An 18,152-nucleotide genomic window follows, 5' to 3' on the forward strand; every position below is an offset into this window, starting at 1 on the left:
ATAACCCCCAATATCTTTTTATTTTTGTTATAATAAATATCCCAAATTAAAAAAACAAAAAACAATTTGTGATATAAAATTCACTGATTACTGTATAAATGTCACTGGTAGGGAAGGGGTTAAAACTAGGGGGCAATCAAGGGGTTAACTGTGTTCCCTAGGTGTATTCTAACTGTGGGGGGGATGGGACTGACTAAGAGGAGCGAGAGATCGGTGTTCATACTTAGTATGAACACATGATCTGTCTCCTCTCCCCTGGGAGAACCAGGATCTGTGTGTTTACACACACAGATCCTGGTTCTCGCTCTGTCACGAGCGATCGTGGGTGCCCAGTGGTCATCGTGCCTGCCGGGCACTCGCATCGGCTTCTAGTGGTCAAAAGGCGAGGTGACGTAAGGTAATGTCATTTTGCCAGGGGAGCCAACCTGCTGCAGTATACTGTAACTGCGGCGGCTGGTCGGGAAGGGGTTAAAGTTCATGTGCATGTAAAGGCAGGTGTCTCAATACTTTTGGTAATATTGTGTGTGTGTATATATATATGTTGAAAGGCCAGTATGGTGGCCTGTATTTATGGGAGGAGCCCGGAGGAGTAATTGATCAGCCCGTTCAGCTGTGTTCCTTATCAGCCAGTACGGTGGCCGGAATTTATGGGAGGAGCCCGGAGGGGTATTTAATCAGCCCATTCTGCTGTGTTCCTTGTCGGTTCCTGTGTGCAATACCACAGATCTAGGGCCGACTATTCGAGACCGTTCGATAGAAGGAGTGCAGTGTTCGTGAGTTCCGTCTTCATTGAAGTCCTGTCTTCATCCTCGTGTTACAGTCGGTTTTGCCGTCGTGAGCGTTCGTGTATTGTCTGAGGCGCAACAACTCGAAACTTGCCGGTATCGTGCAACGCATCTGGTTCGGCGGTCACGGGTAGGGCTTCGGCTCCCATTTCTCATTTCATGTTATTTCATGTCACTAAACTGTGATCTGTTGAACTCACGAACCACTCACTGAAATATCACCTTCGTATTTTTCCGATATCGTTCACGCATCCGTTACCTCTAAACATTTGTGCTCCTTGCTTCTCGAAAGAAGTCGTGGTCATCCGTTCGTGACACCACATCGAGCATTTCATTTCACAAACCCGCTATACCGACCAAATCACTGGTCTCTACTGAAACGTCCGAATCGTCCGGTTCATTTCGAAATTCCCAATCAGATGTTCTAAATTCTAATTAACCGGCTCATTTTAATCGTTTTAATCATTGCATTTTATTTCATTCTTCTCGAAAGAAGTCGTGGTCACTCGTTCATGACTCCACATCGAGCATTTCATTTTTCAAACCTTCCGCATACCGACCAAATCACGGGTCCCTACGTCCGAATCGTTCGGATCATTTAGAAAATTCCCAAACAGACGTCCTAAATTCTAACTAACCGGAGAGTTTCAATCATTTCAATCGTTTCAATCATTTCAATCGTTTCGATCAGTTCAATCGTTTCGATCATTTCTATCATTTCGATCATTTCAATCATTTTCGATCATTTCAATCATTTCATTTCGGTCACGAGTCGCGCTCCGATTCGAATCTAGTCGCATCTCCGATGCACCGATTTGCTCCGGTGTGCCCCAGTTGTCGGCCTCATTTCAATACATGCTCCAGTGACAGAATCATTCGCAGGTTCAGCCACGGTTTGCGATTCTTGTGTTTGTCATGGCATATCATTTCTGGTCACCTATCACGCCCCGTTACGAATCCAGTCGCATTATATCGATACACTGATTCGCCTCGGTACGCCCAGTTGTTTGGCCTCATTTCTATACATGCTCCAGAGACGGATTCTTTATCCAATCGGTGGGCCACTCGTTGATTCCGGTCTCTGTCATGGTATGTCACTTATTACGCTCCGATTCGAATCCTGTCGCAGTTATGTGCACCGATTCGTTCCGGTGTGCCCAGCTGCTTCGCCTCATTTCAGTACATGCTCCAGAGACAGGGTTCACCGTTGATTCTTGAGCGCAGCCGTTGATCCCTGTCTTTGTCATGGGTATCATTTCGTTTCACCTATCACGCTCCGACACGAATAGTCACACCTATGTTCTAATTCGCCTCGGCGTGCCCCAGGACTGGCCTCATTTCAGTACATGCTCCAGAGTCCGTTTCGTGCTCAGTCGCAAAGTTACGGCATGGCGATTCGGGCCTCTGTCATGGCGGATTCACTCATTTCACTCATCTCACTGTCACCTCCTGCACCTCGGTTCAAACCCAGTTGTTTTACAAATTCGGGTTCTGGACAGGGGGCCATGCTCATTTGGCCTCATTTCACTAAATTGCCTCATTTCAGTACATGCTCCAGAGTCCGGCTCGCTGTCAGTGGCGCCTGTGACACGACCGAGCTGCGCTTCTGCCATGGCAGGTTCTCATCAAAGGCAACATTTCGTTTATGTTTGTTCGTCTCATTTCATTTCATTTCAAAAAAAAAAAAAGGGGGGGGGAAAAGAAGAAATAATAATAATAGAGAAAGGGAAAAAAATATATCTAAAAAAAAAAAAAAAAAAACATTTCATTGTGTTTGTTTGTCTCATTTCATTTTATTTTATGTAATTTCGTTTTATTTCAAAGCTCACCACTCCCATTAGGAGTCACCATTTGGCCAGTTGTCTATGACAGGTATGGAATCCTCAACTGGTTTGGCCTTTGTGTTTACAGGTCAGTCAAGTCCAGTAGCACCCTCCATGCACTGATTCATCGAGGCATGCCCCAGGTGTCTTGACCTCATTTCGTTCTGGGCTCCAACTCATCATTAATCATAAACATACCAATTCTTGTCTACATCACGGCAAACATTTCATTTATTTCATTCCACATATTCATCGCTTACCAACTCAAATCCCTCAAACCAGCAACGCATTAATCCGCACCCGTCTTTTCAGCCTTATGGGTATAACTCAACAATTCATATCGGATTCATTGTCATCTACTCCACGATCGTTTGGGTCGGATTATCACATAACCAATTCATAGGATTCATTTCACACATACATCCGGTTCATATCGGATTCATTTTGCACGCATCCAAGTACAACTCTGTGCAAGCTTGTTGCTAGCACGCATCCAATCACAATCATCCTGCAGTCACCACAAGCACATCTAGGCATAACTCCCTGCAATCGTGGCAGACTCACATCCAAGCATACCGTATATACTCGAGTATAGGCCGACCCGAATATAAGCCGAGGCCCCCAATTTACCCCCAAAAAAACTGGCAAACTTATTGACTCGTGTATAAGCCGAGGGTGAGACATGCCTGTCCATCCCTGTGTGTGTGTCCGTCCATCCCTGTGTGTCCGTCCATCCCTGTGTGTCCGTCCATCCCTGTGTGTCCGTCCATCCATCCCTGTGTGTGTGTGTGTCCATCCATCCATCCATCCCTGTGTGTGTGTGTCTCCATCCATCCATCCATCCATCCCTGTGTGTGTGTGTCTCCATCCATCCATCCCTGTGTGTGTGTGTCTCCATCCATCCATCCATCCCTGTGTGTGTGTGTATCCATCCATCCCTGTGTGTGTGTGTGTCTCCATCCATGTGTGTGTGTGTGTGTGTGTGTGTGTGTGTGTGTGTGTGTGTGTGTGTGTGTGTGTGTGTGTGTGTCCAGCCTACCTGTGTCCCGAGCCTTTGTCCCGAGCCTCCGTCCCGTGCCTTGCCTCCTTGCCTCCGTCCCGTGCCGTGCCTTGCCTCCGTCCCGTGTCGTGCCTTGCCTCCGTCCCGTCCCGTGCCGTGCCTTGCCTTGCCTCCGTCCCGTGCCCTCTTCGTCGGCGCCTCGGCGGCCATTGTAAAATTCAAAAGCCGCGCCTCCGCCTTCGCCTGTGATAGGCGGAACACTGAATTTCCCAGCAGCCTGTGTTCCGCCTATCACGGACATCGTATCATCCTCGTCCGTAGTACGAGGATGATACGATGTCCGTGATAGGCGGAACACAGGCTGCTGGGAAATTCAGTGTTCCGCCTATCACAGGCGAAGGCGGAGCCGGAGGCGCGGCTTTTGAATTATAGAATGGCCGCTGTCTGTCTGCTCGACACGCTGATCGAGCGGGCAGACAGCGATGACTCGAGTATAAGCCGAGGGGGGCACTTTCAGCCTCAAAAAAGAGGCTGAAAATCTCGGCTTATACTCAAGTATATACGGTAAACTTCTTGCAATCGTTGCAAACACGCATCCAAGCATAGACTTCTTGCAATAGTTGCTAGCACACATCCTAGCATAAACTTTGTATTTGTCGCTAGCAAGCCCCAGGCACAAACGTAGTACTATCCTTGCTGGCAGGCAGTTCTGGCTGGCTCAGTGCATTGCTGGGTAAGGCCTGGATATCTTCCTAGTATTAACGGGGTGCTATATTGTAGGTAGGTAGGTTGATCCAGGGAGAAATCTGATTGCCACTCGAGGGGTCAGGAAGGAATTTTTTCCCCTGCTGTAGCTAATTAGAGCATGCTCTGCGGGGGTTTTTTGCCTTCCTCTGGATCAGCTGTGGGGATAGCATTGGGTGTGTCGGGTTGTGCAATGTTGTTTGTCTAAATTGTTGATTTTGTCGTGGGCTGGGTGGACTTTGTCTTTTCAACCTAGCTAACTACGCATCCTAGCATAACTTCTTGCAATCGTAGCAAGCACGCATCTTGGCATAACTTATTTAGCCTTTTCAGGTCATACTGCTCACAGCCCTGTGTCCGGATGTCTGCGACACCACCGAGTCCAGCCACCACAAACACATCTCCAGTGACGTTAACTCCCTTGCTATCATTGTGTGCACACATTTAAGCGCAACACTTGCTATCACGGCTAGGCGTGCAACTTAGCATAACTTGTGATCGTTGCAAGCATTTTGTTGGCACTCAGCCACACATCATTTTCAGCGGTACTCATTTGGCCACTTAGCCCCAGTGACTACGCCACTCGCCATTCCTGACGCTCATTCCCCCCGTTGGGCAGTTGAGTTCAGCTTCCGTCCTACACCAGAGGTCGAGTTGCCACACGCAGCTGGCTTCTTCTCGTAATACGGTCAGGCTATATCTAGCCAGCACCCGACATTTCTATCCCTACAGGACCCCGGTGAGCCGTCTGTTGATGGCCCATACAGTAAGATCCCCTCTAACGGGTATCCAGAAACATCTGCCCGTAGCTAACGCTAGACGCTTGCCCATCACAACTGCCATCTTTAGGGACATGTAGAACATCCTCGCACGCCAGTTTCCCCCTTGACAAGCTGACCCTATCAGGTCAGTTTTTCAAACACTTCACCCACACACAGGGGTATACCTAGAAGCAGCTTCAGTCTGTTTCGGGTATGCTCCGTTCTGCGATATGGTCATTCCCCATGGTTGGTCTTTATGTCATGCATCCTCGTCTTCCCCTGCCAGATTCAGGGCCCCTGTCAGACCCTTAATCTGGATGCCACGGATCTTTCAATATCAGAGGTTCCGTACTACGTAGATCGGTATATCATGTTTATACCGTCTATCTCGCCCCTATCACCCCAGCTAGGGACAGATGTAGCGACCATCACAGGCTTCGCTGCAATTTTTGGCCACCATCAGGCAACCAGCAGAGATTATTGCAAGATAGGTCTAAATCCCTAGCAGTCATGTCCTGCCTGGGTAGGCTGGTACAGCTGTCGTTATAATTCAGTTTAAAGTTGACTATACATTGTTCCTGGCCTAGAGCAATCTCGTAGCAGATGCGCTGTCGTATTTGACTGGAGCCGATCCAGTGTCAGCCGTTGTCCTTGGTCGGTCTCACCTAAACCCCGGTTTAGTACAATATCTACAAACAGCGACCAAACTCGTAAACGTCTCACTTTCTCGCAACATGCTCAAAATACCAGACGGCCTGGAGGGCCTTCAGAAATTCCGGATACACCACTCCTATGAAACCTCCAACATCAGGCAGTTACTGGCCTTTCCCTCATACTGTCATACTCAGCTGCCTATCCCATAACACTGTACGGCTATACCTAGCCGGCAGGCAACATTTCTTGTCCTTGCCGGACCCCGCAAACCTTCTTTATTCATGTCCCACGCTGGTTGAACCGTGCTTCGTGAAGTCCAGGAAATCCAACCGATGGTCGGTGACAAATGCTTACCCGAACGGGTGACATCCTTAAGGGTATTCCGACCATCCTGACTATCCCCTCGGTTGTTCTCTCCCCTAGCATGGTCCTACAAGCAGCCAGGTGTTGGCCTACTACAGGTTCCTGTGACCTGGAAAGTTCACCTGCGGTAATCCAGCAGGCCGAGAGCTATGTAGACGCTACTTAGCCTGACACAAAGATCACTTCGTACTTCCCCTAGCGGTTTCAAAGAGCAGCAAGTAAGCTCCAGCGTAGACATCCACTTTTACAGAGTCGGTAACAGCGGGTCCCCAGACAATATCATTGAATAGCTAGGCAGGTAGAAGTCTGCCGGCTTCACCCAGTACAGCCACAATCCTCAGGTGGAAATAAGCTCAGGCATCTGTTAAACTCACTCAGTGATCAAACTCAATCGATAAAGAGCAATTCCCTACCAGTATGTTTTTGCCCCCTTATTTTGGTATACCGTACGTTAGACCAGGGCACACCCTCAGGTCTATTTCAAGTGGTAAGTTTATGTTAACCCTGTTTGTCATCGTTATACGTATCGGACATAGGGCTCTGAACCATAAGTTGAAAGGCCAGTATGGTGGCCTGTATTTATGGGAGGAGCCCGGAGGAGTAATTGATCAGCCCGTTCAGCTGTGTTCCTTATCAGCCAGTACGGTGGCCGGAATTTATGGGAGGAGCCCGGAGGGGTATTGAATCAGCCCATTCTGCTGTGTTCCTTGTCGGTTCCTGTGTGCAATACCCACCCTCCCATCCCCTTTTTAGGGCATTTCTCAAGGCATCATACTCCTCACAGAGTACTCATTTCACTTCATTTCATGTTCATTTCATTTAATCCTCATTTCTTATCTAGGGTATGCCCCCTTATTTTGGTATACCGTACGTTAGACCAGGGCACACCCTCAGGTCTATTTCAAGTGGTAAGTTTATGTTAACCCTGTTTGTCATCGTTATACGTATCGGACATAGGGCTCTGAACCATAAATATATATATATATATATATATATATATATATATATATATATATATATACATACATACATATACATATACCTATATATATATACACAGTATCTCACAAAAGTGAGTACATCCCTATATTTTATTTTTATCTTTTCATGTGACAACACTGAAGAAATGACACTTTGCTACAATGTAAAGTAGTGAGTGTACAGCTTGTATAACAGTGTAAATTTGCTATACCCTCAAAATAACTCAACACACAGCCATTAATGTCTAAAACGCTGACAACAAAAGTGAGTACACCCCTAAGTAAAAATGTCCAAACTTGGCTCAGAGTGTCAATATTTTGTGTGGTCACCATTATTTTCCAGCACTGGCTTAACCCTCTTGGGCATGGAGTTCACCAGAGCTTGACACTGGAGTCCTCTTCCACTCCTCCATGACGACAACACAGAGCTTGTGGATCCTCCACCTTCCGTTTGAGGATGCCCCACAGATGTTTAATAGGGTTTAGGTCTGGAGACATGCTTGGCCAGTCCAACACCTTTACCCTCAGCTTCTTTAGCAATTCAGTGGTCGTCTTGGAGGTGTGTTTGAGATCGTTATGTTGGAATACTGCCCTGCGGTCCAGTCTCCGAAGAGAGGGGATCATGCTCTGATTCAGTATGTCACAGTACATGTTGGTATTTATGGTTCCCTCAATGATCTGTAGCCCCCCAGTGTCGACAGCACTCATGCAGCCCCAGACCATGACACCTCCATCACCATGCTTGACTATAGGAAAGACACACTTGTCTTTGTACTCCTCACCTGGTTGCCGCCACACGCGCTTCACACCATCTGAACCAAATACATCTATCTTGGTCTCATCAGACCACAGGACATGGCTCCAGTAATCCATGTCCTTAGTCTGCTTGTCTTCAGCAAACTGTTTGCAGGCTTTCTTGAGCATTATCCTTCTGGGATGACAGCCATGTAGACCAATTTGATGCAGTGTGTGGCGTATGGTCTGAGCACTGACAGGCTGACCCCCACCCCTTCAACGTCTGCAGCAATGCTGGCCGCACTCATATGTCTATTTCTCAAAGACAACCTCTGGATATGACGCTGATCATGTGCACTCAACTTCTTTGGTCGACCATAGCGAGGCCTGTTCTGAGTGGAACCTGTCCTGTTAAACAGCTATATGGTCTTATGAGCTGCAGCTCAGTTTCAGGGTCTTGGCAATTTTCTTTATGAAGAGTAACAATTCTTTTTCACTGATCCCCAGAGAGTTCTTTGCCATGAGGTGCCATGTTGAACTTCCAGTGACCAGTAAGAGAGTGAGAGCGATAACACCAAATTTAACACACCTGCTCCCCATTCACACCTGAGACCTTGTAATACTAACGAGTCACATGACCCCGGGGAGGGAAAATGGCTAACTGGACCCTATTTGGACATTTTCACTTAGGGGTGTACTCACTTTTGTTGCCAGTGGCTTAGACATTAGTGTGTTGAGTTATTTTGAGGGGACAGCAAATTTACATTGTTATTCAAGCTGTACACTTACTACTTTACATTGGAGCAAAGTGTAAATTCTTCAGTGTTGTCACATGAAAAGATAGAATAAAATATTTACAAAAATATGAGGGGTGTACTCACTTTTGTGAGATACTGTATATGTGTATATATATATATATATATATATATATATATATCCATATACACACATATATATTAAACAGGACAGAAAAATATAAAATTATGGTAAAACTTTGTATCTTGAATTTCCTGTGGAACTCTGTTCATTCAGTACTGAAAATGACGTTAATCTCATTTATGTGCGACAATTATAGATGTCACTGCAAAAATCTTTATTTTCACATAAGTTGTCATGTATTGTACTGTATAAAATGAGATTTGAGCTTAACTAGGACAGAATCTAAATCAACATTCTGTCAGCATTTTAAATTATGCTGCAGGCAGAGCTAATGCAGGTATTTTGGATTCATCTGAGAGACCTCCTCTGACAGGCCATATTGCTTGATAAGAAATGTGCATTTTAATGTCACACATAGTTTTATGGCTAAAAATTGATACTTATTGTAAAGGCCTCTAGAGAAATCATATTAATGACCTCAGGTCTAATGCAGGAAACATCCGCAGCTTCAGACTGTTAAGTGTCGAAAACAGAAGATCTAAGAATTAGTAGCAAAAGCTACATTTCTGGTTCGGTTGCTGTTGGGGTGTTTTAGAGACCCCAGTGGTAGAATCTTCATCGGAGATCATTTTATCTCCCCACATGTTATGGTGCCTCATTCCTGGTTTAGAGGCAAGCTCCCTGCTGACCTGTGCTGTGATTGGACACAGCACGAGTTTGTCAGCAGGTTACAGCCAATGATTTTGGCTGTGTACCTGCCGATCCGCTATGGCCAATTACAGCACGGAGATCTGTGTGATTGTAAACACAAACACAGATTCTGGCTGGATTTTTTTCCCTGCTTTCAGTTACTATTCAGAACTGAGAGAACGGAGAGACTCCAGCCTGCTCTGTAAGTAAAAGAAGCACCCATACATACACTTGCATACGCTTGTATATTTAACCTCTTGCTTGCCCTCCTGATCACTCCTGTCATTTAGCAAGTTTCATTAGTACAGTGTACAACAGGGGTACCCAACCTTTTGATGCGCAAGGGCCAATCTGCCAAGTGCACCTGCGGCCTTCCTGTGGTTCAGCTGCACTTTGCCAAAAACTTCTATTATATTATGTAGGTGTGGTGCACTTTATAAAAGCACACCAAACCACATAATAACAGAAGTCTATGGCTCAGTGCAGCTAACCTGCAGGTGCACTGTACTGTACCTTTGGATTAGTTTGAAAACATCCCAGTAACCACTACAGAACAGATATGCCCATATATACACTGTGATTTTAGTAATAAACTGACCTTTAATAACAGTCTTCCATTCAGGTACTGCCGGCTGATGCTGTCCCAGGCAGAATACATTTGGTATTGCTCCCCCTGTGACAGGAGCCAGAGTTATACAGGAAGTATCGGCTTAAACTGTTCTGCTCCGGGGCTGTTTGCTTCCTCTACCACTGGCTCCATTCACAACACTGATGCTCTAGGATGGTGGGTCGGATTTCCAGAGCAGGAGGTTGCAGGCCACCAGTTGGGCACCCCTGGTTTACAGTATTATCACTGATTGCTGTATTGGTGTCACTAGCAATGTCACTGTCCCTCCCTGCCAATTAGCAAGACTATAAAAGTCACACTATTGCCCCATACACACAGTCGGACATTCCGACCACAAAATCCATCAGATTTTTTCAGACGGATTTTGGCCGAAACTTGTGTTGCATACACACGGTCACACAAAGTTGTCGGAAAATCTGATCGTTCTGAAAGAGGTGAAGTTAAACACATACGTCGGGACTATAAACGGGCCCGTAGCCAATAGCTTTCCTCTCTTAGTTTATTCTGAGCATGCTTGGCACTTTTAGATCCTGCTCTCAAATTTTGTGCGTCGTACTTACAGGTAAGCCTTATTATAGGCTTACCTATAGGTTAAAAGTATAAAATTGACTATACAACCGCTTTAAATAATAAAGAAAAAACCTAGAGGTGATTAAATGCAACCAAAAGAATGCTCTATTTGTGTGAAGAAAATTATATAAATTTCATTTAGTTACAGTGTTGCATGACCGTGCAATTGCCAGTTAAAGTAGCACGGTGCTGAATAGCAAAAAATGCCCTGATCATAAAGGGGGTAAAACCTTCCGGAGGTCAAGCGGATAAAGTGATTGCAGCTCCCATACTTCCATCTGGGTTTCCTTTTGTCTTATAATCCAAGATCTGACTGAGCAGTACTGTTGAATCTCTGAGGGCAGCAACCATTCTCCAAGTGGAAGGTCACATACAGTAATAGTCCCAAAACTGTACATATTAAATATTGTTATTAATTACAAAAATTTGTATATGACCTGAGATTAGAGAACAATTGCAGATGTTGGATGTTTGAGCTGCCATGTGATAGATACAACTTAGATACAACTCTCCCCAAGTTCGATGTCCCTGTCCCTTACGGATCGGGAGCAGTGCCATGTCAAGCTGTCCAAGATTTCCCATAGACACCAATGTTAAAAACCGGGAGTTCTGCCATGTCAAGCTGACTAAGATTTCCCAATAATGCCAATGTTAAAAACTTTGAGCAGTGCCATGTCAAGCTGACCAAGATTTCAGATACCACTTAGATCCAGCTCTATCTCTTGGCAAAACAGTTAGGAGCAGAAGGAACGAAAAGTGCCTGTGCTGCCTATGCCAGGCAATAGGATCCTTTCTATAATTTTATTATTTGCCACTTACATTAAAAATACAGGTATAGTCTTACTGGCTGAGATACTTCAAAATTTGTGAAAATAGTGAATCAGAATGGTGTACCCATTTGCAATTCATTAATTATATGTGTTGGGTTTTGACACTCACCAGCCTGAAGCCATATCTGCTCGAGAGTGATCCATTGCTGCATTGGACCCTGCTTCGGGGCACTGCTGTGCCTGGTTATCTCAGACATGGCCTGCTCCATCCGTGATGCTGCAATCGATGAGGCTCGTGGGGATCCTGCAAATACATAAATTACAAATTCAACAGATAATATATACTGTCCTACTGACTGCTGCTAACCAATAAGGCTAACCAAGAGAATATAATTGATTGAATCCAAGGTATTTTACCTAATAAGGACACCAAATGGCATTCCATAATAATTATTTTAGGTTCAAAAGAGCCTTAGAATGGAGAAGCATTCCATATTGTAATGCCGAGACACAAAAACAGCCAGTTTCTATAAACAAAGGCAATCTAACGCTGGCCGTAGTTGGGTCTGTTTTTTTAATTTGTTCAACCACTAAAAAAAAAAAATGGACCTGATTCCTGCATCCACAAATTCAAGGTGGGTGGGGGAATCCTCCTACTGAGTCATTGTATTATAAATATTAGATTATTATATTATGAATATACAGATTGGCACTGCAGGCTATAACCGCAGAGCTGACGAAAAGGATATTTTCCAGCAGGGCGGTTGTACAGAATTCAATTGGTAGATCAACTTCTGTACAACCACAATGCCCATACATGGATCAAAATTTTTAACCATCTATGGGCAGCTTAGAAGTTAGGGCCTCAGGCAATGATGAATCATTTTATCTAGTGATAGGTAGTAGCAAATATAATAAAATAATTGTAAATGTGAAAGTATACATATTATTATTCATATTTACTACTTGTGCCCAGTAATTTGCTAACTCAAAATGGTAGCGGCAGCCTACCTACCTCATTCAACTGGACCTACTGGATCCTGTTCCCTTGCAACTTCTACAGTCACCCCCTTATCCTAACCTATGCTCTCTCACTCCCATCTTCAATCCCTCACTATCTGCTGGCACCTTCCCCTCTCCTCCTCCCCTCTAATGCCGCGTACACATGATCGGACTTTCCGGCAGACTTGGTTCGGCGGACTGGAATCCGTCAGACAATTCAATCCTGTGTGGGCTCCAGGGCCGTCTTTAAGGCAGGGCAAAAGGGGCAGTTGCCCTGGGCCCTGTCATTGTTGTGGGGCCCAAAACAGCTGCCTCATACTTGCCAACTATCCATGTTTAAATTCCCTTGTCCCTTGAAGTTTTATTCCTGTGCTGTGTCCCGATATCTCAGTGTGCAGTGCTGGTACTAATGCTGCCCAGCTCTGCCCTATTGTTATGTGCAGAGGACTCACCTGCAGATCCTATGTTTACATGTAAATAACCGGCATTCGTATGTAAATAGCGACGACAATACTACGTAAATAACTGCGGCCAGTGGCATTGGTATGCAAATAAAGGCGGCATTCCTATGTATATCATGCTCCCCTGCTTTGAGGAGGTGATGTGCTGTAACCTCTAGCAACTAATCAGTGAGCCGTAATATGCTGTAACCTCTAGCAACTAGTCAGTAAGCAATAATGATATGCTGTAACTGCTGGCAACCAATCACAATTGCTGCGTGATCTGATACAGAAAACTGATTTTAAGTCTAGCTGCTATTTATTGTATGCCTCAGAGTAGGTGGAGAGGGAAATTGCATGGGGGGGCCCCCAAGAAAATTTTTGCCCAGGGTCCAATCTATACTAAAGACGGCCCTGGTGGGCTCCAGCGGACTTTTTTTCCCAAAAGTCCGGCGGACCTAGAAATAAAACTTGTTTCAAATCTATCCGACGGACTCGAGTCCCATGGACTAAAAATTGGGAAAACCGTTTGTCTGTGTGCTAATCCAACGGGCCAAATACGACGCAAGGACAGCTATTGGCTACTGGCTATTGAACTTCCTTGTTTAGTCCCGTTTACGTCATCACGTTCAAAACAAACAGACTTTTGAACAGACTTAGTCCGGTCATGTGTGGCCAAGTCTGCTTCTTTCAGAAAGTCCGTCGGACCTCCGCCGAAAATCCGTCGGGAAGACCGTTGGACCTAGTCCGTCGAAAAGTCCGGTTGTGTGTACGCGGCATAAAGCATACACAGATTACTCCCATACTTAAAAAGCCCTCACCGGACGCCACCAACCTGAACAACTTAAGACCCATCTCTTTGCTCCCATTCACCTCTACATTTACATCTACGTCTTAGCTCTTACCTGAAAACAACCTTCTTGACCCCTTGCAGTCTGCCTTTCTCTTGCCGCACTCTACAAAAACTGCCCTACTCAAACCCAATAATGATTTACTAACTGCTAAAACCGATGGCCACTACTCAATACTCTTACTACTACCTCTCTGCAACCTTTGAAACTATTGACCACCCACTCCTTCTCAATAAACTCCACTTCCGTGGCCTCCAAGATTCTACTCTATCCTGGTTCTCCTCCTATCTTTCCTCTGTTTTACCTATAACTCTGTCTCCTCCTCTTTACTTCCTCTTATTGTAGGGATCCCTTAAGGCTCTGTTCTTGGACCCCTTTCCTTATCTATCTACAACTCCTCCCTTGGTCACTTGATAACCTCTGTGCACCAGTCCAAACCATTTGGTGGAGGGGGGATTATGGTGTGGAGTTGTTTTTCCGGCGTTTGGCTTGGCCCCTTAGTTCCAGTGAAGGGAACTCTTAAGGCGTCAGCATACCAAGACATTTTGGACAATTTCATGCTCCCAACTTTGTGGGAAAAGTTTGGGGATGACCCCTTCCTGTTCCTACATGACTGCGCACCAGTGTACATAGTAGGGTCCATAAAGACAAAGTCCATAAAACTCGCTAGCTTGGGGAGGAGGAACTTGACTGGCCTTAATAGAGTCCTGACCTCAAAACGATAAAACCCCTTTGGGAGGAATTAGAGTGGAGACTCTGAGCCAGGCCTTCTTGTACAACCTCGGTGCCTGACCTCACAAATGTGCTTATGGAAGAATGGTCAAACATTCCCATAGACACACTCCTAAACCTTGTGGACAGCCTTACCTGAAGAGTTGAAGCTTTTATAGCTGCAAAAGGTGGGCCAACTCAATATAGAACCCTAGACTGGGATGCCATTAAATTTCATATTCGTGTAAAGACAGGTGTCCCAAAACATTGGACAATATAGTAGCTGTGGATCATGTAACTGTAGCAATCTGTAACCATATAGACATTTACTGTAGCCAGCTACAGACCACCAGCCAAAGAGAGATTTCCACCCGCCATAAATCCCTGCTACAAAATATCTTATCTAAGAGCCAAATGCGAGATGCTGTTATAAAATCTGCCGGTTTAGTCTGAATAAACCTGCGTCTTACTTCTTTCTTTCCGCATTCTAAATACCTGTAATACTATTGTACCTAAATATTGCATTAACAAGATTTCTTCTTCCAGCTCTGTTGAGAGCCTTCAGCACAGAACACGTGGGAAGAGCTGAAAGCCAGCAATTTAACCTACCTACCGAGCCACGATTGCAGTGAGCAGCTGGGTTAGCAGCTGTTAATCTGATAAACACCGCTACCATTTAATTCAATGCAAACTTCTGACCTTTACATGCATTTGGTTGCTTTAGATTTACTAAAAGGAAATATGGCACAACAAAGAGACACAGATGAACAGTACAGAATTTAGCAGATTTCCCCTGATTTTCCTTGTATATATACAGTATACATATATATATATATATACATATATATATATATATATATATATATATATATATATATATAGAGTATCTCACAAAAGTGAGTACACCCCTCACATTTTTGTAAATATTTTATTCTATCTTTTCATGTGACAACACTGAAGAAATTACACTTTGTTACAATGTAAAGTAGTGAGCGTATAGCTTGTATAACAGTGTAAATTTGCACACAGCCATTAAAGTGGATGTCATAATGTAGAGTATACAATTTCCTATCATTTGAGCCCAGTCTTGCCACAAAGAGTTAATCCAGCTCTGAGCAATTCTCTTTTATTGTTCAGTGAGATAAATCTTGACAAACAGAGAAAAACTTTGTCAAATCCTCCCCCTTGCTGTGAGTGACAGGAGATTTACATATCTTGTGCACTAGCCTAAGAGACATGCATTATTTTTTAATTCCCTCCCACTCCTTTCTTCTGCTGCTCTGCAAGGGTTGGATGTTCCCCACCTCAGCATGATTTGGCATACTGAAGTCATGTGGTTACTTTCCTGTCTTTTCACCGGATGTTCGTGATCATAGCAGAAGTTCAGTGTAAGAAATACACAGAAGAAAATGCATATTGACAAGGGGAGTGTGGAGGTGGGCGGGGAGTCTACTGACATCACGACTCCACCCACCAAGCTCCAGACAACAGACCCACCCACAGAATCTGCATTTTTTTTGGGTCTCATAGCAGACAGTGGGGAGACATTTCATAGGTAAAGATACATGCAGGAGGCATGTATATCCTTCTAGATAACCCCTATGGCAGTAGTTTAGAAAGGATGACATTGGGTTTACATCCACTTTAATGTCTAAACCGCTGGCAACAAAAGTGAGTCCATCCCTAAGCAAAAATGTCCAAACTGGCCCAGAGTGTCAATATTTTGTGTGGTCACCATTATTTTCCAGCACTGCCTTCACCCTCTTGGGCATGGAGTTCACCAGAGCTTCATAGGTTGCCACTGGAGTCCTCTTCCACTCCTCCATGACGACATCATGGAGCTGGTGGATGTTAGAGACCTTGAGCTTCTCCACCCTCCCTTTAAGGATGCCCCACCGATGCTCAATAGGGTTTAGGTCTGGAGACATGCTTGGCCAGTCCATCACCTTTACCCTCAGCTTCTTTAGCATGATGAAGGGAGGGGATCATGCTCTGCTTCAGTATGTCACAGTACATGTTGGCATTCATGGTTCCCTCAATGAACTGTAGCTCATCAGTGCCGGCAGCACTCATGCAGCCCCAGACCATGACACTCCCACCACCATGCCTGACTGTAGGCAAGACACACTTGTCTTTGTACTCTTCACCTGGTTGCCGCCACACACGCTTGACACCATCTGAACCAAATAAGTTTATCTTGGTCTCATCAGACCACAGGACATGGTTCCAGTAATCCATGTCCTTAGTCTGCTTGTCTTGCAACAAACTGCAGGCTTTTTTTTATTCTCTGTGCATCATCTTTAGAAGAGGCTTCCTTCTGGAATGACAGCCATGTAGACCAATTTGATGCAGTGTGCGGCGAATGGTCTGAGCACTGACAGGCTGACCCCCCCACCACTTCAACCTCTGCAGCAATGCTGGCAGCACACATACATCTATTTCCCAAAGACAACCTCTGGATATGAGGCTGAGCACGTGCACTCAACTTCTTTGGTTGACCACGGAGAGGTTTGTTATGAGTGGAACCTGAACTGTTATACCGCTGTATGGTCTTGGCCACCATTCTGCAGCTCAGTTTCAGGGTCTTGCCAATCTTCTTATAGCCTATGCCATCTTTATGTAGAGCAACAATTCTTTTTTCTATTCTATAGTAAGGCTTACCTGTAGGTACTGTAAATATCTCCTAAACTTGCACAGTTCAGGAGATATTCATTATATGTGCTGCTGCCAACGTCATTGGTGCATGTGCACTGGAGAAACGGGCCACTCGAGGCGTTTCTTCTGTACCCATGGCGCGACTGGCGGCACCCACGTGAGTGACGTCATCACAGCTCCGGCCAATCACAGCGCAGGAGCCTGCGAACCCGGGATACCGGCATACTAGCTCATTATGCCTTTGTCTTGTAGGTTTTCTTTATTTGTTTTGTTTTTTCGAAGATTTACAACCTCTTTAATACTTGGTACAAAATCCTTTGTTGGTAATGAGAGCTTCAAGACGCCTCCTGTATGGAGAAACGAGTTGCATGCATTGCTCAGGTGTGATTTTGGCCCATTCTTCCACACAGTCTTTAAATCTTGCAGGTTCTGTGGGCCTCTTTTATGAACTCGCACATCATTCTGCTATGTGGCAGGTGAGAATGGTTAAAGTGGTTCTAATGCCACGTACACACGACCGGACTTTTTCGAGGGACTAGGTCCGACAGACTTTTCTAACAGAGTTCTGACGGACTTTCCGAATGAACAGACTTGGCCACACACAATCACACCAAAGTCCGACGGATTCGAACGTGATGACGTACGACTGGACTAGAATAAGGAAGTTCATAGCCAGTAGCCAATAGCTGTCCTCGCGTCGGTTCTTGTCCGTCGAACTAGCATACATACGAGCGGATTTCTCGGTAGGAACTGGGTCCGGCAGAGTTCTGGCGGAAAAATTTAAAACATGTTCCATTTCTAAAGTCTGTCAGACTTTTGCAAATCAAAAGTCCGCTGCAGCCCACACACGATCGAATGGTCTGTCGGAATCATTCCGGTCATGTGTACACGGCATAAGGGCTAAAAAATTTTTTTTACCAATGTCACCTCTCTCTCGGTGGGAGACGAGTCGGTTTTTGCCCCAAGGAGACAGACATGAATGCGGGAAACACCAGCAACTCCCCTCCCTTCCTGCCCCCTTAGGAGGCAGATGTCCTGCCTGGGATGACTCCGATCTCCCCTCCTCCTCCCTCCTCTGTAAAATCCAGAGAGTGCTGGATGATTGAGCCGC

At 45.2% G+C, this 18,152-nt stretch overlaps 1 protein-coding gene across 1 annotated transcript in view; it reads right to left on the minus strand.

Annotated features, from left to right (window-relative positions):
• Window positions 1-18,152, minus strand: part of TTC7A (tetratricopeptide repeat domain 7A) — a 544,118-nt gene that overhangs the window by 148,432 nt on the left and 377,534 nt on the right. The window contains exon 18 of the mRNA XM_077485633.1: window positions 11,552-11,686. Coding sequence (XP_077341759.1) covers window positions 11,552-11,686 — 135 coding nt within the window. The remainder of the gene's footprint in view (window positions 1-11,551; window positions 11,687-18,152) is intronic.

This window comes from Lithobates pipiens, unplaced genomic scaffold (genome assembly GCF_037356315.1).
Source record: "Lithobates pipiens isolate NorthernLeopardFrog02 unplaced genomic scaffold, aLitPip1_a1.2 Scaffold_18, whole genome shotgun sequence".
Lineage (NCBI taxonomy): Eukaryota > Metazoa > Chordata > Amphibia > Anura > Ranidae > Lithobates > Lithobates pipiens.